Source organism: Theobroma cacao, chromosome 9, assembly GCF_000208745.1.
Source record: "Theobroma cacao cultivar B97-61/B2 chromosome 9, Criollo_cocoa_genome_V2, whole genome shotgun sequence".
In the NCBI taxonomy this organism is placed as follows: Eukaryota; Viridiplantae; Streptophyta; class Magnoliopsida; order Malvales; family Malvaceae; genus Theobroma; species Theobroma cacao.
In genome coordinates this window covers 7688423-7706417 of record NC_030858.1, presented here as the reverse complement: position 1 = coordinate 7706417, position 17995 = coordinate 7688423, and the positions used below count along the sequence as shown (strand labels likewise).

Below are 17995 nucleotides of genomic sequence, written 5' to 3'. Positions count from 1 at the left end.
GACATTGACAATGCACGCAACGATGTGAATTAGTTTCACTTATTTTCTTTACAAGAGTTTAATCAATGTATTTAATGTGGAATCTATGTTTATAGTTATATTTTCTATGCTTAACATTTCTATAATTTAAATAATTAATTAGAATTGGGCCCAAATGGTCTTACTGATAGAACCATTTAAATAATAAATGGTCTTACTGATACAACCAATAATTATATTTGGTTACTGATAGAACCAATAATTTGTATTCATAACTTACAAATTTTTTTTAAAAAATATAAATATAAATAATAATATAAAAAAACAAAAAAAATTAAAAAAAAAAAAAAAAAAAAAAAAAAAAAAAAAAAAAAAAAAACTTTCTTTTTTTTTTTTTTTTTTTTATATACACTTTGAAATATTGATTTATTAATTTCATACATTATTTGTCTTGCACACTTAAGTAGAAAAATTAAACACAAATGAATGATAATGTTTTATTATTATCAAAAACTAATGGAGTCAACATAAATATCTTTAAAAATTCTTAAAAATCATTAGAAATACTTAAAAAGACTTAAAAATCTTTAAAGAAACTATAAAAAAAAACCTTAATCTTTAAAAATCTTTAAAAACCTTAAAAATTCTTAAAAATCCATAGAAAACCTTAAAAATCATTAAAAAACTACTAAAAAACCTTAATTCCTTAATCTTAAAAATCCTCAAAAATTCCTATAAAAACATTAAAAATCCATAAAAAAACTCAAACATCCTTAAAAAAGTCTTAAACTCATACAACAAAATTATACAAGCTNGGGCTTACTGATAGAACCAATAATTTGGTGACCAGCTAATCAACATTGTTATGGACAAAATTTTTTTTTCCCTGATGAAGTTACCATATTCACAATTTTAAAATTATTATTATTATTGATAGAATTATTACTTGCATATTTTCATAAAGAAACATTACTTGCATTAAGATTCCTTAGATATAGTATTGGATATTTACTAGAATCTACCAGGAGTCCGTTTTGAGTTTTTTACTTTTTGTATTCCATAGTCTGCAGTAATTATTAAACTTACTGGACAAACTTGAGACTACATGCCTTTTGCTAGTGAAATATTTGGGTGGATAATTAAGAAACCAGGCCAGCAACATGGAGATGAAGTTCCTTTTTAATTACTTGATGCCTGATTAATTATAAATAATCACTTAATTTGAAAAGACTAATACGGAAAAGTGTCAACTTTTGAGGAGTTGGTTTGTGCATTGATTGTTTTCCTCAAGTAATGGATTAAGATTAGAAAGAGAAAAAGCATAACCCTTGTTTTAACAAATTAATCTTTTGGTGCTAATGCATCTTTCTCGTAACATCATTGAAGTAAAAGGTTCATTGATTAGACCCAAAGTAAGAGTTAAGAGTGAAAATGACAAAGATGAAGAGAATATTGGATGAAATGGAGAAGAATACTAGGCACTTTGTGTAACTCTGAAGTACTTTCAGATTCAAGAGAAAAACCTAAAGATTATCAGTAAGACCTTTTAATTTATATAAAACCCTAAAGATTGAGTTGTTAACCACTAAAACAGAACATTTACTTTTCAAACGACTTATAAACTTCCTTTTGGTCTATATGTCCTGTGTTTTTCATCTTCTTTTGACCCAAAATAGAAGAACAATGAAACTGTTAAAAGATAGACAATTAGATATAACAGAAGAAGAAAAAAAAGATAAGATTAAAAATAAAATGCATAATGAAGAAAAGGTAAGAGTGAGAGATGGTCATTAAGAACAAAAAATAGGAATATGCCCGAGGTTTTGCCATGTGAGGTGAAGGCGCGAGTGTCTAAGATGTATGCCAAAAGATAAATGAAAGGCCATAAAGATTCGGTAAAAAGAATTGCAAGAACAATTCTCTGTTCTTGTTGGGGCATTTGGTCAAGCCCAAGGAGGAGATGAAAGGATTGTATTTTCAAGTAAACAATTTTAGGAGGCGTCAGATTGGACGGTCAACGGAGTAGAAGGGCATCGGGGGGGGGCGGTGACTTGTAACTGTGGTTAGTGTCACGTTTCTGTAGGAATCTTTTCTCACAACTTTTCCAACAACATGTCCGAACCAAGTCACCCACCGAAACCCAAGGAAAGGTTTCCATCTGAGTTCCCAAGAACAGCTGTCTTGCCGTTTACAGTTTGCACTTTTCCAACTTATTGCCTTGCAATAGCAGAAAACTCAGTTTTTTTATGTGATTGGCAGTTGTTTTGGACCCACCATAGCCCATAGGTTCGTTACTTTATCACCACATGGGGATAGAGGGGGTACTCTCTCTTTTAGGCTTTTTGTGGCAGACAACATTGTATAATTATTATATTTTTTTATCATAATCTGCAAAAAGGGGGAAAGAAGAATTTTCCCATTCGACTCATCTCTATTTTCTTTTTCTTTTTCTGTTAGGAAAAATAAAATATTTTTGTCATGATATTGCTGTAATTTGGAGCTATAAGAATTTTCAATTGTCTTCTTTGACATGACTTTCCAACCTGCCTTCGACACTAAGGAATGAATGGCTAGCTATTGCCAGGTTTTTTTTTTTTTTAAGTTTTCTTTTCAATTGGTTTAACTCTTTTTTATTCAGTATTTGTTTATCAGCCCCTATTTATTTTTATGGTTACCATAACACTTTGATGATGCCATCTAATATCAACATTAAGTGCTTAATCATTACTGTTTATATTAAAAAGATACTAATCATGATAATCTTTTATTCTTAAGTATAATGCTAATAAAAAAGATGCATTAGCACCAAAAAGATAATCACAGCAAATGATTTCAATGTTTGTAGTATATTTTTCTCTTTCCAATCTCAACCCACTCAATATATCTTGTTTTAGGACAACAATTAATTCACAAACTAATTTCTTTCTAAGTTATCATGTTCTAGGCTTGATAAATCATTGGATTCACTTACTTTTGGGATTAAAAGTAATTCAAATATTACAAGATTTATTAACTTAAATAAAGTGTTTGGCATCATAAGTTGAGATTAAAAGGTGCTAATAATGATCAAACACCCGTGCTTCTTTATTACTTTGAATTAATGCAGTATATAACTGGAACACAAATTGCCTTAAATTCTTTAATCTCAATTAGCATTAATGTCCTCCTCCAAATTGAATGAACCTCATATGTTGACCAAAAATGTCAACATGTTTAGCATTTGAAGGAAGCTATTATGGGGCATGATGGGATTGGATGTAGCAAAAAATTCAAGGAAGCTGACAAATCTAATGACGAATGGAAGTGGCAGTTGTCAAACAGATCTGTGCCTTTGGCTTTTATCAAACGTCCCCAAGAAATTTGGAATCCCACGGAAAATGGACCCCACTGAATTTTCCTCAAATTAATAAAATAATTTAAATACAACCCAAAAATAAGATTAATATCCTTAAACTAATAAAGCAATTTGCATATGAGAGATGTAAAGAAGGATTTTGGTTTGGCTAGAGGTTTTTGTGGCGTTTACGTTAAGCTGGGAAACTCTTAAAGACATTACAATATAATACAAAAACCAACACCCGATAATATAAAATTAAAACAAAAACCGGAAAACGTTGGTCTGTTTTCTTTTCTTCCATATTCTCTCTGCAACACAATACATTATCCCATTTTCTCATAAAAACATTCTCTTTTGTGAGTTTTCCAGGAAATTTTCCATAGCTCATTCTTGAGATTTCATTTCCCAGATAAGTCCCCTGCCTTAAAAGTTTTCTTCTTTATTTTTGGTTTTGCGTGAAGGTCTTATCTTTTCAGTCGAAGTTGAAGGATTGTGGATTGATTTGTTTCTCTCTGAATTGGGATTTGTTATTTCTCTGTTAAGGAGTGACAACTCCTGGTTTGGAGGGGGTAAAGACGATACTTTTCTTTTTGTGTTTTCATTTTCTGGTGATTTATATTATGTATATGTTGGTGTGCTAAGGGAAGATCCCATTTTAGCTTAGAGGGAGAGATTTAAGTTTTTGGAGTTGTTTTGGTAGATTGACACCCAAAATTGGACGTTTTGTTTGGAAAAGATTTCTGGGTTTTGATGGTTTTAGCTGCCTAAGAGCTTTTGTTTTGGAGTTCTTGTCTTATTTGGTGTATTTGAATTGGTTTGTGGATCTGTGTTCATAGTCGTTGGGGTTGGATTTTTAACTTGTGTGAGAAGTTAGACAAAGAGGGTAGTGATCTTTTTTTTTCTTGCTGTGTTTCGTTTGATTTGTTTGTGGAGTTTCTAGTTTGAGCCAAGTTATAAAGTTGGTGGTAGTATTTTGGGTTGGGATTTTTATTGTTAGAAATTGTTGGATTTGCAATGGGGAAGCATAATGGAAAGAATAAGAAGCAAACAGGACAAGCAGGTGATAGTAATGTGAAGCAAAGCAAAGTTGGAGATAGTAGTTCGAAAGCCTATGACAAGGACACGGCAATTTTCATTGCCATGTCTCAAGAATTGAAGGAAGAGGGGAACAAACTGTTTCAGAAGAGAGACCATGAAGGAGCAATGCTGAAATATGAGAAGGCCCTCAAATTGCTTCCAAAGAATCACACAGATGTATGCCATCTTAGGAGTAACATGGCTGCATGTTATATGCAGATGGGATTGAGTGAGTACCCCAGGGCAATCCACGAGTGTAATTTGGCACTAGAGGTAACACCCAAGTATAGTAAAGCACTGCTAAAGAGAGCAAGGTGTTACGAGGCTTTAAATAGGTTAGAATTAGCTTTCAGAGATGTTCATACAGTTCTGAACATGGAGCCAAATAATATCATGGCATTAGAGATTTCGGAAAGGGTAAGAAGTACACTTGACAAGAAAGGGTTACAGGTGAATGACACTGTGATTGAATTGCCTCCAGAATATGTTGAGCCTCCAAGTGCTTCACAAAGTCTAAAAGTTGTCAAAGAGAAAGCCAAGAAGAAGAACAAGAAGAAAAGCAATAAAGCTGAAGAGAACAAGGCTGTGGACCAAATTGAGGAGAAGAAGGTTGATGAAAACATAGATGAAAAGAAGGCTGAGGATAAACGGGTTGTAGAAGAGAAAATTAGCAGTAAAATGGAAGAAGAACCGAAGAAGATTGTGAAGTTGGTTTTTGATCAAGATATAAGATGGGCTCAGTTGCCACTTAATTGCAGCCTTTTGCAATTAAGGGAAGCTATTCATGATCGATTCCCTAGCTCAAGAGCAGTTCTTATGAAATACAAGGATGACGAAGGTGATTTAGTCACAATCACCAGTGATGAAGAATTGAGATTGGCTGAACTATCAGCAGAATCACAGGGTTCTGTGAGGCTGTATATTGTAGAAGTCGACCCTGAGCAGGATCCATTCTTTGAGAGATTTAAGTGTGAGGAGGTTCACAATCTTAACATAAAACAAGGTAAGGCAGCTGAAAATGGGGATGTCAGAAAGGGTATGGAAACAGGAAAAGATTCATGTTGCATTGATGACTGGATAATTGAGTTCGCTCAACTGTTCAAGAACTATGTTGGCTTTGATTCAGATGCATACTTGAATCTTCATGAACTTGGTATGAAGGAATATTCTGAGGCCATGGAGGACACAGTTACGAGTGAAGAGGCCCAGGACCTTTTCGAAAGGGCAGCTGAGAAGTTCCAAGAGATGACAGCATTAGCATTATTCAACTGGGGAAATGTTCACATGTCCAGGGCAAGGAAGAGGGTGTATTTCACAGAAGATGGTTCAAGAGAATCCATACTTGTGCAGATCAAAGCTACTTATGAATGGGCACAAGAAGAATATAGCAAAGCAGGCAAGAGATATCAAGAAGCATTGAGAATCAAACCAGATTTCTATGAAGCTCTTCTAGCTCTTGGGCAACAACAGTTTGAGCAGGCAAAACTTTCTTGGTATTATGCAATTGGCAACAATGTTGATCTGGAAACATGGCCTTCCGAGGAGGTTCTGCACCTTTATAACAATGCTGAGGAAAATATGGACAGGGGCATGCAGATGTGGGAGGAGTTAGAAGGGCAACGCCTGCATGAACTATCCAGATCAACGAAGGAACAAACCCAGTTGCAGAAAAAGGGATTGGATGGTTTATTCAAAGATATATCAGCAGATGAAGCTGCAGAGCAGGCTGTCAACATGAGTGCTCAGATAAACCTTTTATGGGGTACCATACTTTACGAACGATCAATTATGGAATTCAAACTGGGGCTACCTGTCTGGCAAGAATGTTTGGAGGTGGCTGTTGAGAAATTTGAGCATGCAGGAGCTTCTCCCACAGATATAGCTGTTATGGTAAAGAACCACTGTTCAAATAACAACGCACTGGAAGGTAACATACTGTTGGGAATTCATAACTCTGCATCAGCAACTAACATCTGCATAAACCTTAGAAGCATAACGTATATGTTTGTCATTGCAGGTTTAGGGTTTAAGATTGACGAGATAATACAGGCATGGAATGAGATGTATGAAGCCAAAAAGTGCCAGAGCAAGATTCCATCATTCAGACTAGAACCATTACTTCGGCGGCGAGTTTCAAAAATATATCATGCATTGGAGCATGCATGAGTTGTGTGTTGTTTGAGTGGGATTTCCAGAAAAACAGGTGTTCGAAAGGCATGCTTAAGTCCTTAATATTATTTGGAAGTGGTACATATAGTCGTGCATTTGAGTTAGGTAAGCTGATTTTTTAAAGTATAAATAGCAATCGACTGTGTGATGAAATCTGTTGCAACCATATGATCCAAAAAGCTGCATAAGTCAGGTTTCCCTCAGAAAAATATTGCAAGAATTTATCTTGCTCTAGTTTTAGCTTCAACTTTGAAGTCTGCAATCCCAAATTCACTTAAATGAAGTTGCTTTTTTTTTTTGGTTTACATGCTTTCTGCATGTTGTAGCCCTAAATTTGAAATACCAATTAACTTTCACTGGTCTGTGACTTCTGATTATTTGTCAGAAAATACAATTTATTTAAAGCATTCATTGCCAGGAATAACCTTGGATCATCTATTCTGCAGGTTTTCTTGCTATTTTCTTTTGAGATCAAGCTTCAGCCTTGTACTTTCAGATCAAAGGAGAGACTGTTGTAGTCTGAAAGTTTCGTTTGGTTTTATAATTTCTTTTCCCAGAAAATTGATACAGTTATTGAATCCTTACATGTTTGGGGACGACTAGAAGCTGCAGCAGGAATTTCCATTGTTTTTTTTGTTGGTTTCTGCTCTTGCCTTCATCAGCTTTCCCCTCAAAGAAGCAGAATATACACGCTGAATTCATTATTTAGTTGCAATAATTTACAGATTGCTTACCTGATTGATTAGTTATTTCGAGCTGTAAGTTGCTCAGTTCTGATTTCTAGCTTAGGCATGCTTATCAAGAATTTTGGGAGACAGATATTTCTAATGGATTGATGATTATAGATTGGCTTGTTGTACTATATGTAATTTGAGGATTGGGGATTTGTTTTCAGCTTTTGCTTCTATATTATCAGACATTCACACATGTACTTCTGATTGTATGCTTGCAGCCGGATCTTATTCTGAACAAGCTGGCTTCAGCTCCACTGAAAGGATCCCTTAACTCAGCTTCTCTTTTTTCTTTTTATACTAAAATTGATTTCAGTTATTTGAAACAAACAGCCAGGACAAGCTTGTCTGATTAGGCTCTGAAAAAATTACCCAGGCTGAGTCACATCGCCTGTTCTGTTCAAACCTCTGCCCTTCTTGCTTTTGCTTTTTATTTTGAATCTCCAGAACGAAAGCATAGAAGACAATGTGCAGAAAATAGTTTGAACAAGCATAAAAACTCCATGTACAATTTTTTATTTGTTTTTATAAAACAAGAGACGAAATGTCAAATTCAGCAGCCAAACATATTTACAACCATACCCTTACATTGACTGTCCAATAATTTACCACAATTCCCCTGACCCCAGCAGAAAGGCAGCCTTTCACGCTTTGGCATAATATACCTATTGACCTGTAGAGAGAGCTATCTCCAGCTGATAGCAGCTATTTACAGCATATGTTACAGTTGCTTCAGTATTATTCTGGTCGGAAGCTGATAAGATTGGGAAGAGCAGTTGATTGAAGCTTCTTGATTTCAGAGGCAGTTACCTTGCAGGACTCCAAAGATAGGGAGCGCAAATTCTTTAGAGGCTTTAAATACGGCAAACCGTCATTAGTTATGTGAGAATTTGAGACATTTAATGACACCAATGCTGTCAGTCCTGTAATTACACCAGAAAATGAAAATCTATGTTTAGAATATCTCAGTGAGTTCATCAAAACACTAGTAAGACAAGTGGAAGCTATGGACTAGGTTATTTTCACATTTGGGATCCAGTTTTAACAGGATCCGACTAAGCTCTCAATTTACCAAATTTACTGACTGCCCATTCATCTTGCATGTTTAGACATATTTCTGGACCAACTAGTCATATGACAATGTTAAACATCTGCAGCAATAATGCTGCGAATCAATGATCATGCAGAATGACAAGTTGGACTATTGCCAGATGAGATAATCTGACACTAGAGATACAACTAGCTGTCTCATATACGTCTCCTTATCATTTTCTGTACAAGCATGGCAAGGTTTGTTCTATTCAAGAATAGCTCTAACAATGGCCAAAAAAGGGGAAAGAAAAAAGCTAAACAACAGCATAAAAGTAAAAGCCTGAGCAATGAGAAGCATAAAATACCTGAAATCAATTCCAAGGATTTGTTTGTCAGGCTGCAGTTTTGTGAAAGGTTCAATATCGTTAAAGAGGCAAGATCCTTGATATTTTTCACCCCAGCATCAGTTAAACCCCCTCCACATATTTCAAGGGATTGGAGATTCCTGACGCCTGTTTGGCATGAAAACAAGCAGAGTAAGACCATTTAACACAAAAAGATAACAGGTAAAACAAAATTCTTGAGAAAAGTTTACATTGAAATTGAGATTTTGCTGAGCTCAATATTAGGCCTATGGATAAAAACCATAAGAAACCTTTTAATAAACATGATAGTAGAAGTTCGAAATATTGTACTGATCATAGTTATCATACCCAACTGACCCGACGATCGAGTCGATCAACCTGGTAACTAAGCCCTTGACCTGGGCCAATTCTTTAATTGGACTGTTTGTGCAATTTGACCCGGAAAAACCTATTTTGACCCGTCAGGTTAATGAAAAAACCGGTGACCCATCGGGGTTTTTTATTGACCCAGATCAATTAAATATGACTTTTTAAAATGATTATAAAGTCATACCTAACTTAACTTTTACATACTAATGAGTGATTCTTTCATTCTTTTAACTAAAAAATTATTTCTTAAAGAAAGTAAAAAATAAAAAATAAAAATACATTAGACAAAACTGAAAACTAAAAAAATCTTTGTAAGCTTAACCTTCCTTGCAATTTCTTAAATGCTAATAAATATTTCTAATTCTTATTCTGATAACCATGGTACTGATACACCTCACTAGATCAACTAAAGGGACCTTATATTTCTCAAAGTTACTCATGAACTTTCTCAAGTATGTATATCCAAACTATATCAAATCTTTAAGGCAAAGAGCAAACCAAAACAATAAAGTTTTTCAAACAATTAAAATTAGAGCATCTAGGAAAACAAAGGTTAATAGCCACAATCATCAGGCAACTTGGAATTATTAATTACTTAAGCAATGGCAATATCTTACGACATACATCGCAAATAATTTGTTCCAATGTCTGAAATCCTAGCACCAAAAAGATCCAGATGCATCAGTCCAGTTAAACCTGCAACAGCAAAACCAAAAAATGTGATGATTCGTATACATACTTAAAATATTAGATGATGGGAAGAAAGAAGAGAGAGACAGAGAAAGAGAGAGAGAGAGAGAGAGAGAGAGAAGGGGTGATAAAGAACTGACAACAGATCAGCCATTTGGTGCCACTTTGACTGAGCTTTAGAAAAATGAATTGGGCAATACAGACATAGCTTGGTGCAGCAATAATTGATATGAGATTCTTAAAGGACAACAGAAGGGCTTTTCACAAAAAAAAAAAAAAAAGGACAACAGAAGGATACACTAGGCCTAAATGGTGAATTACACTATGAAACTGGTTACAAAATAATAGCACAACTATACACCAACAGCCATAAATGAAAATAATGTAAGAAATTTGCCGTCTTAATACTAGAAAAGAATGACTTGGTCCATGGGAATTTTAAGTTATTATTTATTTACTTTCAAGTAAGGTTAATGAAGAGTACACTAGGAATTATCAGACTTGCCTGATCTGTTCAAAAACCTTTGGAGGTATATGCTTATGTACTTTCAAAGATAGAATTTTTCATAGCTGAAAGCTCAGGAAAATTTATGACTCCAAACCTGGCTATCCTGTAACAGTCTAAGGCAAGGAAACAGAGAGAGGGGGGGGGGGGAGGGGAGAAGACATCCTACACTACATAGTGGTTGCTAGTAAAACATAAAAATCAAGGTAAAAAAGACTCCATATTTCTTCACTCCAAAAAGACCAGCAAAAGGACATTTCCTTCAACCAAAAGATACAACCATATAATTCAACAAGCCAAAAATAGGAGCAAAGGCACACCAGAATGCCACCAACTCAGCAGCATGCAGTTAGAAGAATGGTACACAAAAAAATGTGAAAATACTAACTTGTCAGAGCTGACAGTCCAGCATCTGTAATTTGGCGAGCATCAAGATTAAGTGACTTAAGAGCAGTCAATCCAGACAACCTTTTTAGACCACTATCAGTCACTAAAGTGAATGATAGGTTCAAGGTCTCCAGACGAGTCAATCCTAATAAAACAGAACCAAGTCAGCATGATGCATTTAACATTATAATGCACTGAATATTACAGAAACACAAATATTGAAACCAAGACAGACTTATAGTTTAACAAAGAGGGCCATGTAGTACAGGGCAAGGATCAAAATTATTAAAGCTTTGTTGCTTTGCCTTGCCAGGTCATTGACAAAGCAAAAAATATAACAAATGTTCATGATTGCCCCAATATCTGTAATACATTCTAGTCATTGATATAAGTTCAGCCAGCATTCAGTGTCAATGTGTAAGGCATAAATACACTTTCAGAACAAACAAATGACTAAAAGCATCAAATGTTTCCCTTTTCTCCTTCAGAGAATCATCATATACAAAAGGCAACAGCAAAGGAGCAATTTAAGTTAAAAATATACAGGTACAATGACCATTCAAAGTGTATATAAAACTGAATTAAGAGAACTTGTTAATTCAATAAAAAGGATGATTCTCCACAGAAAAGAATCTTGATAAAATCTGCAAACAATGTTATAGGTAAAAGCGCACCTAACTGGAAGATATGTTTCAAAAAGTATCACTGAAACTGTCATGTTTATTGCTAATATAAGAGTTCAAAACTAATCATATCACACAGATATAAGATGATAAGAGATTGATTACTAACCAGAGAGGTGTCGGAGCCCATTGCTTCCAACTTCAGTATCAGACAACTCCAGACTTTTGAGGAGTGAAAGGCCTGAAGAGAAAATCACAAGATAAAAAACTCAGTCAAGAAAATGTTCAAAGCAAAGGGAGATCCCCCAAACATAACAGCTTAACTACCAGAAATAATGGAACATGATACATAAACCTGTCAAATTAGCAAGGCCTTCATTGCCAATTTTACACGAATCTAAATTCAGGCTCTCCAAATTTGTTAATCCTGCAAAGAAAAGATATACCAAATCAAACAAACTTATCCCCATTTCAAACAAAGAAGTCATCAGAATCAAATGTAAAATGAACCAAAGGATTAAAATTCTATCAATAATAATTATTTGAAAAGCATACAAGCATGAGAACACAAGGGTAGGTATAAAAAATATATGGGATCAGAATGAAAATTGTCCACTCTTTGGACCACAGGTTTTCTATTTCACCGTAGGATAGCAAGAAACATCTTAGGACAAGTATCTCTTATGATAGTCAATCAATCACGTACAGTAAATAAACCAGAAATCAGTTAGCATTGCATTTTCTGACTTTATAAGCTTCACCACAGGAACTTTCAAAGCAGTATTTTTAAGTGAAGGGTCACCTCACACGCAGTCTATTCCACAATTAGTAACTATCATGTTGTGGTCACAAATCATCAGCATAATATTTGTCAAAATTGAAAGCATAAGTTGCAAATATCATCATTATAATTAGATCAAAACCTTTTTCAGAATGAGATCTGAGTGCCAAATCAATAGCCGCTAACTTTAACAATAGCAAGGTCTTTACAATTGTCATATTTTATATAAAGCAATTCACTGAGCTAACCTAGTAAAATTCATTAACTTGCACAGCCCTCTGAAAGTTGTACAAGGAAAGGAAAGAGCGCAAATGGTCCAATCCCAATAAGAACTAATGACCACAATGTAGTAGCAAGGGGGAGAGAGAACCTTTTAGGTGTGCTAAACATGCATCCGTTATATTGTTAAATGCCAGGCTCAATACCTTCAAATTCTTAAGTCCTGCAAATGAATGGTAAATACTGTAAACATTACTAGCTATGTTCAACCACGCAGTAGTTCTATGATTCAAAACACCAAAGGGCTAAAAGATATCAAATATAACTCACCAGAAAACTTGTCACATCCATCATCAGTTAGGCAACATCTACTAAGATTTAAGTATGCCAAAGCGACAAGAGCTGCACAAAGGATAAATAATTTTTATAATGAACTGAACATAATAGATTTTCTCTAGTATCTAATTGTATAACCTATTCCAATCCCAATCCCCACTTCAAAGGGAGGAAAAACTAAGATAATCACATAATATATGAAAATTATTATAATTCCAGGAAATCCAGTAATTGCTCAATGTATCGACTTTCAACCAAACTCCATGAACTTGTTAACAATTCATTGTTTGGTGCAATATGGTAAAGTTTAATCTTCTACCACATGATAATGATAGAGAGATTATCCTTGTCCACATAATCTCCTAACTACATCCACTAACTGATTTCCCACACAAATCACGTATGATTACATTTGAAGGCACAACCATTGTCAATATATAGCAGCTAGTAATTGTACTATTATTGTAGGGATCATTGGAAAGGCTGCTAATGAGAAAATGCACCTGAGATGGAATCCAAGCATGCAGCAGTAACATAACATCCCTCCAGATTCAACACAATAAGCTTGCGCAAACCTGCCATGGAGAACGCAAGACTGCACCTTTTAACAGATTGTTTCCAAACTACATAAGATAACTAAGAAAGACAAATCACCAAATTGTACGGGCATTTAGCCCACACGAAATTCATCTAATAAAGCACCAAAAAACAGAGTTCAAAGAAGTGGGGGAACACAAAACATTTGCCTAAAAAGGAATCTTAGGGGAGTTTAAAAAACCATAATGTTAACACATACTCCTTGATAGAAGGGTGGAGTTGTTAAAATTCTTGAGGTCAACTGCTCTTACTCAGATGATAGATTATTAGCTCTATTAAGTAGGTAACATGACACAACAGCAAAGAAGATTAAGATGCCATTAATAGGAGATCCCAAAAATGATGACATAAAACAGAAAGGATTCACTCCTAGAGTGCCATGATGGAAAACAAAGCTAGAAATAGAACAGTTAATATGAATTAATCATGTAACATTCAATGTATTAGGAACTGAAAGCAAGAACAATAAAATATTAACAAAGAGTAGTCCTATCCTTTTACATAGCACAAAGGACAACAGTTTATTCTGTTAGTATACTAACATGCAAAAGTGCAGGTAGATAAGTACCTCCCAAATAAGACAGTCCAAAATCTGTAATGTTACTATTCGATATTTGCAACTCCTTCAGATTATTAAGCCCTGAAATTTAAAAAAAAAATGAGAACCCATACAAAAGTTCTGGAATACATTGCCCTTTATTGCAGGTTGGTGTGTTTTCAGTTTTACATACTACGTTTCACTTGATTATTAACAATAATAATTGTGAATAAAGTGACAACCATCTGGTGACAGCATGCAATGATGGCCATTCATGTCGGTTTGATCCACTGTTGTGTTCATTAAAAAAAAAAAAGAAGGAAAAACTACTTGATGTATATAAGCAACTTCAATTAGCCTAAACAAAAACAGCATGTATTGTCAAAATCACCGGAAATAGCCTTCAAGTCCAAGTCTGTGATACAATTACAGCATCTGATATTAAGAGACTCAAGTTTAGATAAACCTGAAAAAAACAATGAGCAAAACGATAAGGCTTCTGAGAATAAGAAACAACAGTGGATTGGATAAGATGTTGAACTAACTGGCTAATATAGGAACTCCAACTCAAAATTCCATAGTTCATAAATCTGACTGACACTCCATGTAGTAGACATAACAGTCATATTGTAATGCAATAAAGAGATTGAATCATGGTTTAGTTTATCTGCTAGCCTCGTCCCTCTTTCCTCCCAACATATGATAAATAAACATAAAAAAGGTGTATTCCCATTTCCCCAGGTTGTTTGCAGGAGTGCATCATCATAATATACCAAATTGTTGACGCAAAACAAGATTAATTTTATCCCAGCAATTTAAAAAATACATGAAATAGTGTTCAGAAGATGCTAACTTTCACAAACAGCACATTTCGGAAGTGGGAAAATTTACAGTGCAAGTTTAACAGTTCATGAGAAAACAAGCATTCTAAATTTTCAATAGGAAATTTATTCATTTATAACAAACCTTTAATATGCACAAATCCACCATGAATCCCTGAGCACCTCTCCAGGTCCAACTTTTCCAAGTTAACTAAGCTGGAAAAGGCACGCATTCCTTCAGCGGTAATAGCGTCGCTCTTTTTAAAACTCAAGGATGTCAAGTTCATCAGACCTAACAATCAAGGGAAATATTGCCGGTGACCACCATAGAAACAATGTCAAACAGCGAGCTGATCCAAAGAACTATTGCAGATATCCTAATGGTAGAAAGGCGCTGCTATACAAGATTTGATTATACCAATCATAATAAAGATTATATGGCAATAAATCGTCTGTAACCATGAAAGTTAGCACAGTTTTATAGAAATTCTTTTCAATATTTTCAAGACATTAAATAGATACTTAACAGTTTCCAACATGCTATCCAGGAATCATTCCATCTTTTTATTTTAGGTTTTTGTTCCAAAGAAAGAAGAAATATATCCGGGTTGACAAGAGCATAATGCCAGAAAATGCAAATGGTTACAAATGATTTCATTTGTTGATTGCACATTGTCGTAAATCTAAAAGAAGGCTAAAACTACAACTCCTGACCATCCATCCTAAGTGTAGGCTACAAAAACTTTGACAGTGCAGTTCAAGATCATGTCCTACAATGCTTACAAAAGCATAAAGCAATCATCAGCTCTAGCAAAGTTGGTGTCAATGTCAGTAGAATCAGAGAACAAAACTATAAATTCAGCCCTATAGTAACCAAGGTATAAAAGAAAGTAATAGAAAATTACTGCTAATATGCTTCAGCCCAAGTTCGGAAATGTTTTCACAATGATTAAAAGTTAAGGCTTGGAGGCTCGAGCACTCTTTTAGGAGACCCAAACCAGTATCGGTCACATCAGAACCAGAAAGATCAACAGAAAGCAATGATGTCCTTTGTGAAGAGATCACATCCATCCAACTATCCTGCACTCCGGGATATTCACCCAACCAAACATCCTGTCAACATAAGATGCAAATCTGGTAAATAACATCATCTATGAAGACTTATAAAAAAAATTTAAAAGGTATACCATATATAAACCACTCAAAGAAAAATTACCTCAAGAGCACAATCTCGAAACTTTTGAAGAGAAACATCAGTAAGAAGATGGGATAAAACCAACTTGTTGAAAATTTGTTGACTTATATCCTTTGGCAGCATTGAAAATGAACTATACTGGTCGATGTCCTGTGACAACCACAGCATAAGATGTCAGAAAAAACAAAGAAAAACAATCCTCTAAGAAACATGCCAATGGAATAGACATACCTCGCATATTTTATCGATGCATAATTCCATGAGAGACGGGCAAATGGTCAATCCAGGCTGGTGAACTACCATGGGCCGTGAAAAAGAGGTTACAAGCCACTTTGAACTATTACTTTTACCATACCGTCCAGACACCCCTCTTCGCATTCCATCTTCAACAACCTGTTGGTCTCTCTTCCTTGAACACACTCCCCCCATTTGATCAATAGTCTGATAGATTATCAATGAATATCATGAAGCAAGCAGAAAAACCAATTTACACTCCATTTTAGAACCATAAAACATGGTCTGAAGTCTAAACTCTGCTTCACCCTCCAGCACATCTGGACAGAAGTAGCAGCCTTACAGAGTTAGCTCTTTAAGGAGTACTATAATTGCAAAAACCAAAAGGCTTCACATCTAACATTTTATCACTGAAATGATAAATCAATGGTAGCAATATTCATCAGAGCATTATGAACACGTAAACTCTTATTGGCTCCTAAAAATTCATTTGGTAAACATATTCAGAGCCATGGATTCATAAAAAATCACAATCTTCCTCATTTCTACCAAAAAAACTTGAATTTTGAAAGCATCAGTTAGAAGAAGCTCTGAAATCAATCGAAGAACAGTTCAATGAATACTTCATCCAGAAGCATTAATTAGAATAAGTTCACTAAACCCAGATGGATACAGAGCTTCAGAAACAAAACATTCGGAGTTTAGGTGACTAAGCAGCATCTAATTCTTGGCTTGCATCCCAAACAAGCCAATATACAAACATTAAAAAAAAAAAGGAAAAACAAAAGAAGAAACAGAAATAATCTTCAATACCCCATCTAAAGGATAACGCAAAAACTTCATTAAAGCATAAAACTTTAATAAATGCAAATATATATCATACGAAACGATGATCACTAAGCTTTTTACACACACATATACCTATCTACTCTACCATCAACAAAAACGGTTTGTAAAAAGGGAAAAAAAAACTCTCTACTTAAAGAGAGCTAAGTAGCGTTAATTCTGATGGTTTTAGAAAACAAAGTACAGGACAAGATATCGGGAATTGCATTTTCACTTTTTCTCTAAGGAATCAAACAAAGAGAGGACGAAAAAAGATTCTTGAAATAGTGATCACACTATCGAATAAAGATCATATTCAAACACAAAAAAATATATATATATATATATATATATATACCTTAAAAACAAAGATATCATCACCTGATCAGAATCATAGTGGAAAATAGCAATCATTTATGGAAAAGAAAGGAGAAGACTGAAACTGAAAGAGCAGGGGGAAACAAGGAGAAGAAGAAGAACAACAAGCGAGGGGAGTGTGGGAGAGCTTGAACCGTTCGATAATTGCCACGTGGCGAAAGGACGTGGGATTGGGACAGGTGGTGATGTATGAGATAAGGAAATGGTGGGTCCACTTTGTCCGCGTCCTTTCTCCTTTATTCGGCAAGACCGTTCGGCGGGAGATAAGACTCACTATTTTAGTTTTATTTTTTAAATATTATTTACTCCTTTCTAGTCATGATATAAAATTCGACGCCGCCGTTTTGGTGCTTCTTTTGCTTTTGCTTGCATTTGATGGATTATTATCTTATATCAATATTCGGTTTTTTATTTTTTATAAAAAAACAAAGATAGAAATAGTACATGTTTGTTTTAGCATGATATTAAGATAGTGTAGTAGGGATATAATTCCACCTAACATTGAAGCCTGACCTGAGCGAGTGGCTAACAATGCAAGTCAAGTTCCTTTCGTTTCAAGTTCAAGTCTGGAAAAGGGGGGCTATCTCACGTTCAATTTCTTCCTTATTTAGGCCATAAGATTCATGTTTACACTCAAAGCACTAAAGAAAAAGTTGATAAGGAAAGGGTCAAAAAGCCACCGACCTTGCACGATGTTGACAATCGTATGCAACGGTTGGAGAATACTTGCGTTGGGAGACAAGCAAATACATAATACAGATACTTGCAAGAAATAACTGCTAATGAATTTGCAGCTTGGTTGGATGA

The 17995-nt window shown here is 34.8% G+C and overlaps 2 protein-coding genes across 3 annotated transcripts; one reads left to right on the top strand and one right to left on the bottom strand.

The window, feature by feature from the left end:
- On the top strand, positions 3574-7489 carry LOC18588867. The gene is made up of 3 exons (XM_018127569.1): positions 3574-6320; positions 6411-6667; positions 7009-7489. Exons 1-2 carry the CDS (start codon positions 4331-4333, stop codon positions 6557-6559), a joined length of 2139 nt encoding a protein of 712 aa, XP_017983058.1. The 5' UTR covers positions 3574-4330; the 3' UTR covers positions 6560-6667; positions 7009-7489.
- LOC18588866 (putative adenylate cyclase regulatory protein) lies at positions 7763-17281 on the bottom strand. Of its 2 annotated transcripts, none has more exons than XM_007013562.2 (16): positions 17192-17281; positions 15983-16305; positions 15773-15901; positions 15462-15669; positions 14702-14848; positions 14127-14201; positions 13766-13837; positions 13104-13175; positions 12595-12666; positions 12416-12487; positions 11620-11691; positions 11434-11505; positions 10643-10786; positions 9684-9755; positions 8691-8837; positions 7763-8216 (listed from the first exon to the last, which is right to left on the bottom strand). In XM_007013562.2, exons 2-16 carry the CDS (start codon positions 16178-16180, stop codon positions 8032-8034), a joined length of 1737 nt encoding a protein of 578 aa, XP_007013624.2. In that variant the 5' UTR covers positions 16181-16305; positions 17192-17281; the 3' UTR covers positions 7763-8031. The 2 variants fall into 2 exon arrangements, with proteins under 2 accessions (XP_007013624.2, XP_017983059.1); XM_018127570.1 differs by having other exon boundaries at positions 17169-17278.

Excerpts from the sequence above, each read along its gene's own strand:
- LOC18588866 (XM_007013562.2), bottom strand. The coding sequence starts at position 16,180 with ATGGGGGGAGTGTGTTCAAGGAAGAGAGACCAACAGGTTGTTGAAGAT. Across the intron at positions 15,670-15,772 it reads TTCGAGATTGTGCTCTTGAG|GATGTTTGGTTGGGTGAATA; the intron begins GTAATTTTTCTT and ends TTATGTTGACAG. Across the intron at positions 12,667-13,103 it reads ATGCTTGGATTCCATCTCAG|CTCTTGTCGCTTTGGCATAC; the intron begins GTGCATTTTCTC and ends TCCTTTGTGCAG.
- LOC18588867 (XM_018127569.1), top strand. The coding sequence starts at position 4,331 with ATGGGGAAGCATAATGGAAAGAATAAGAAGCAAACAGGACAAGCAGGT. Across the intron at positions 6,321-6,410 it reads AAATAACAACGCACTGGAAG|GTTTAGGGTTTAAGATTGAC; the intron begins GTAACATACTGT and ends TTGTCATTGCAG.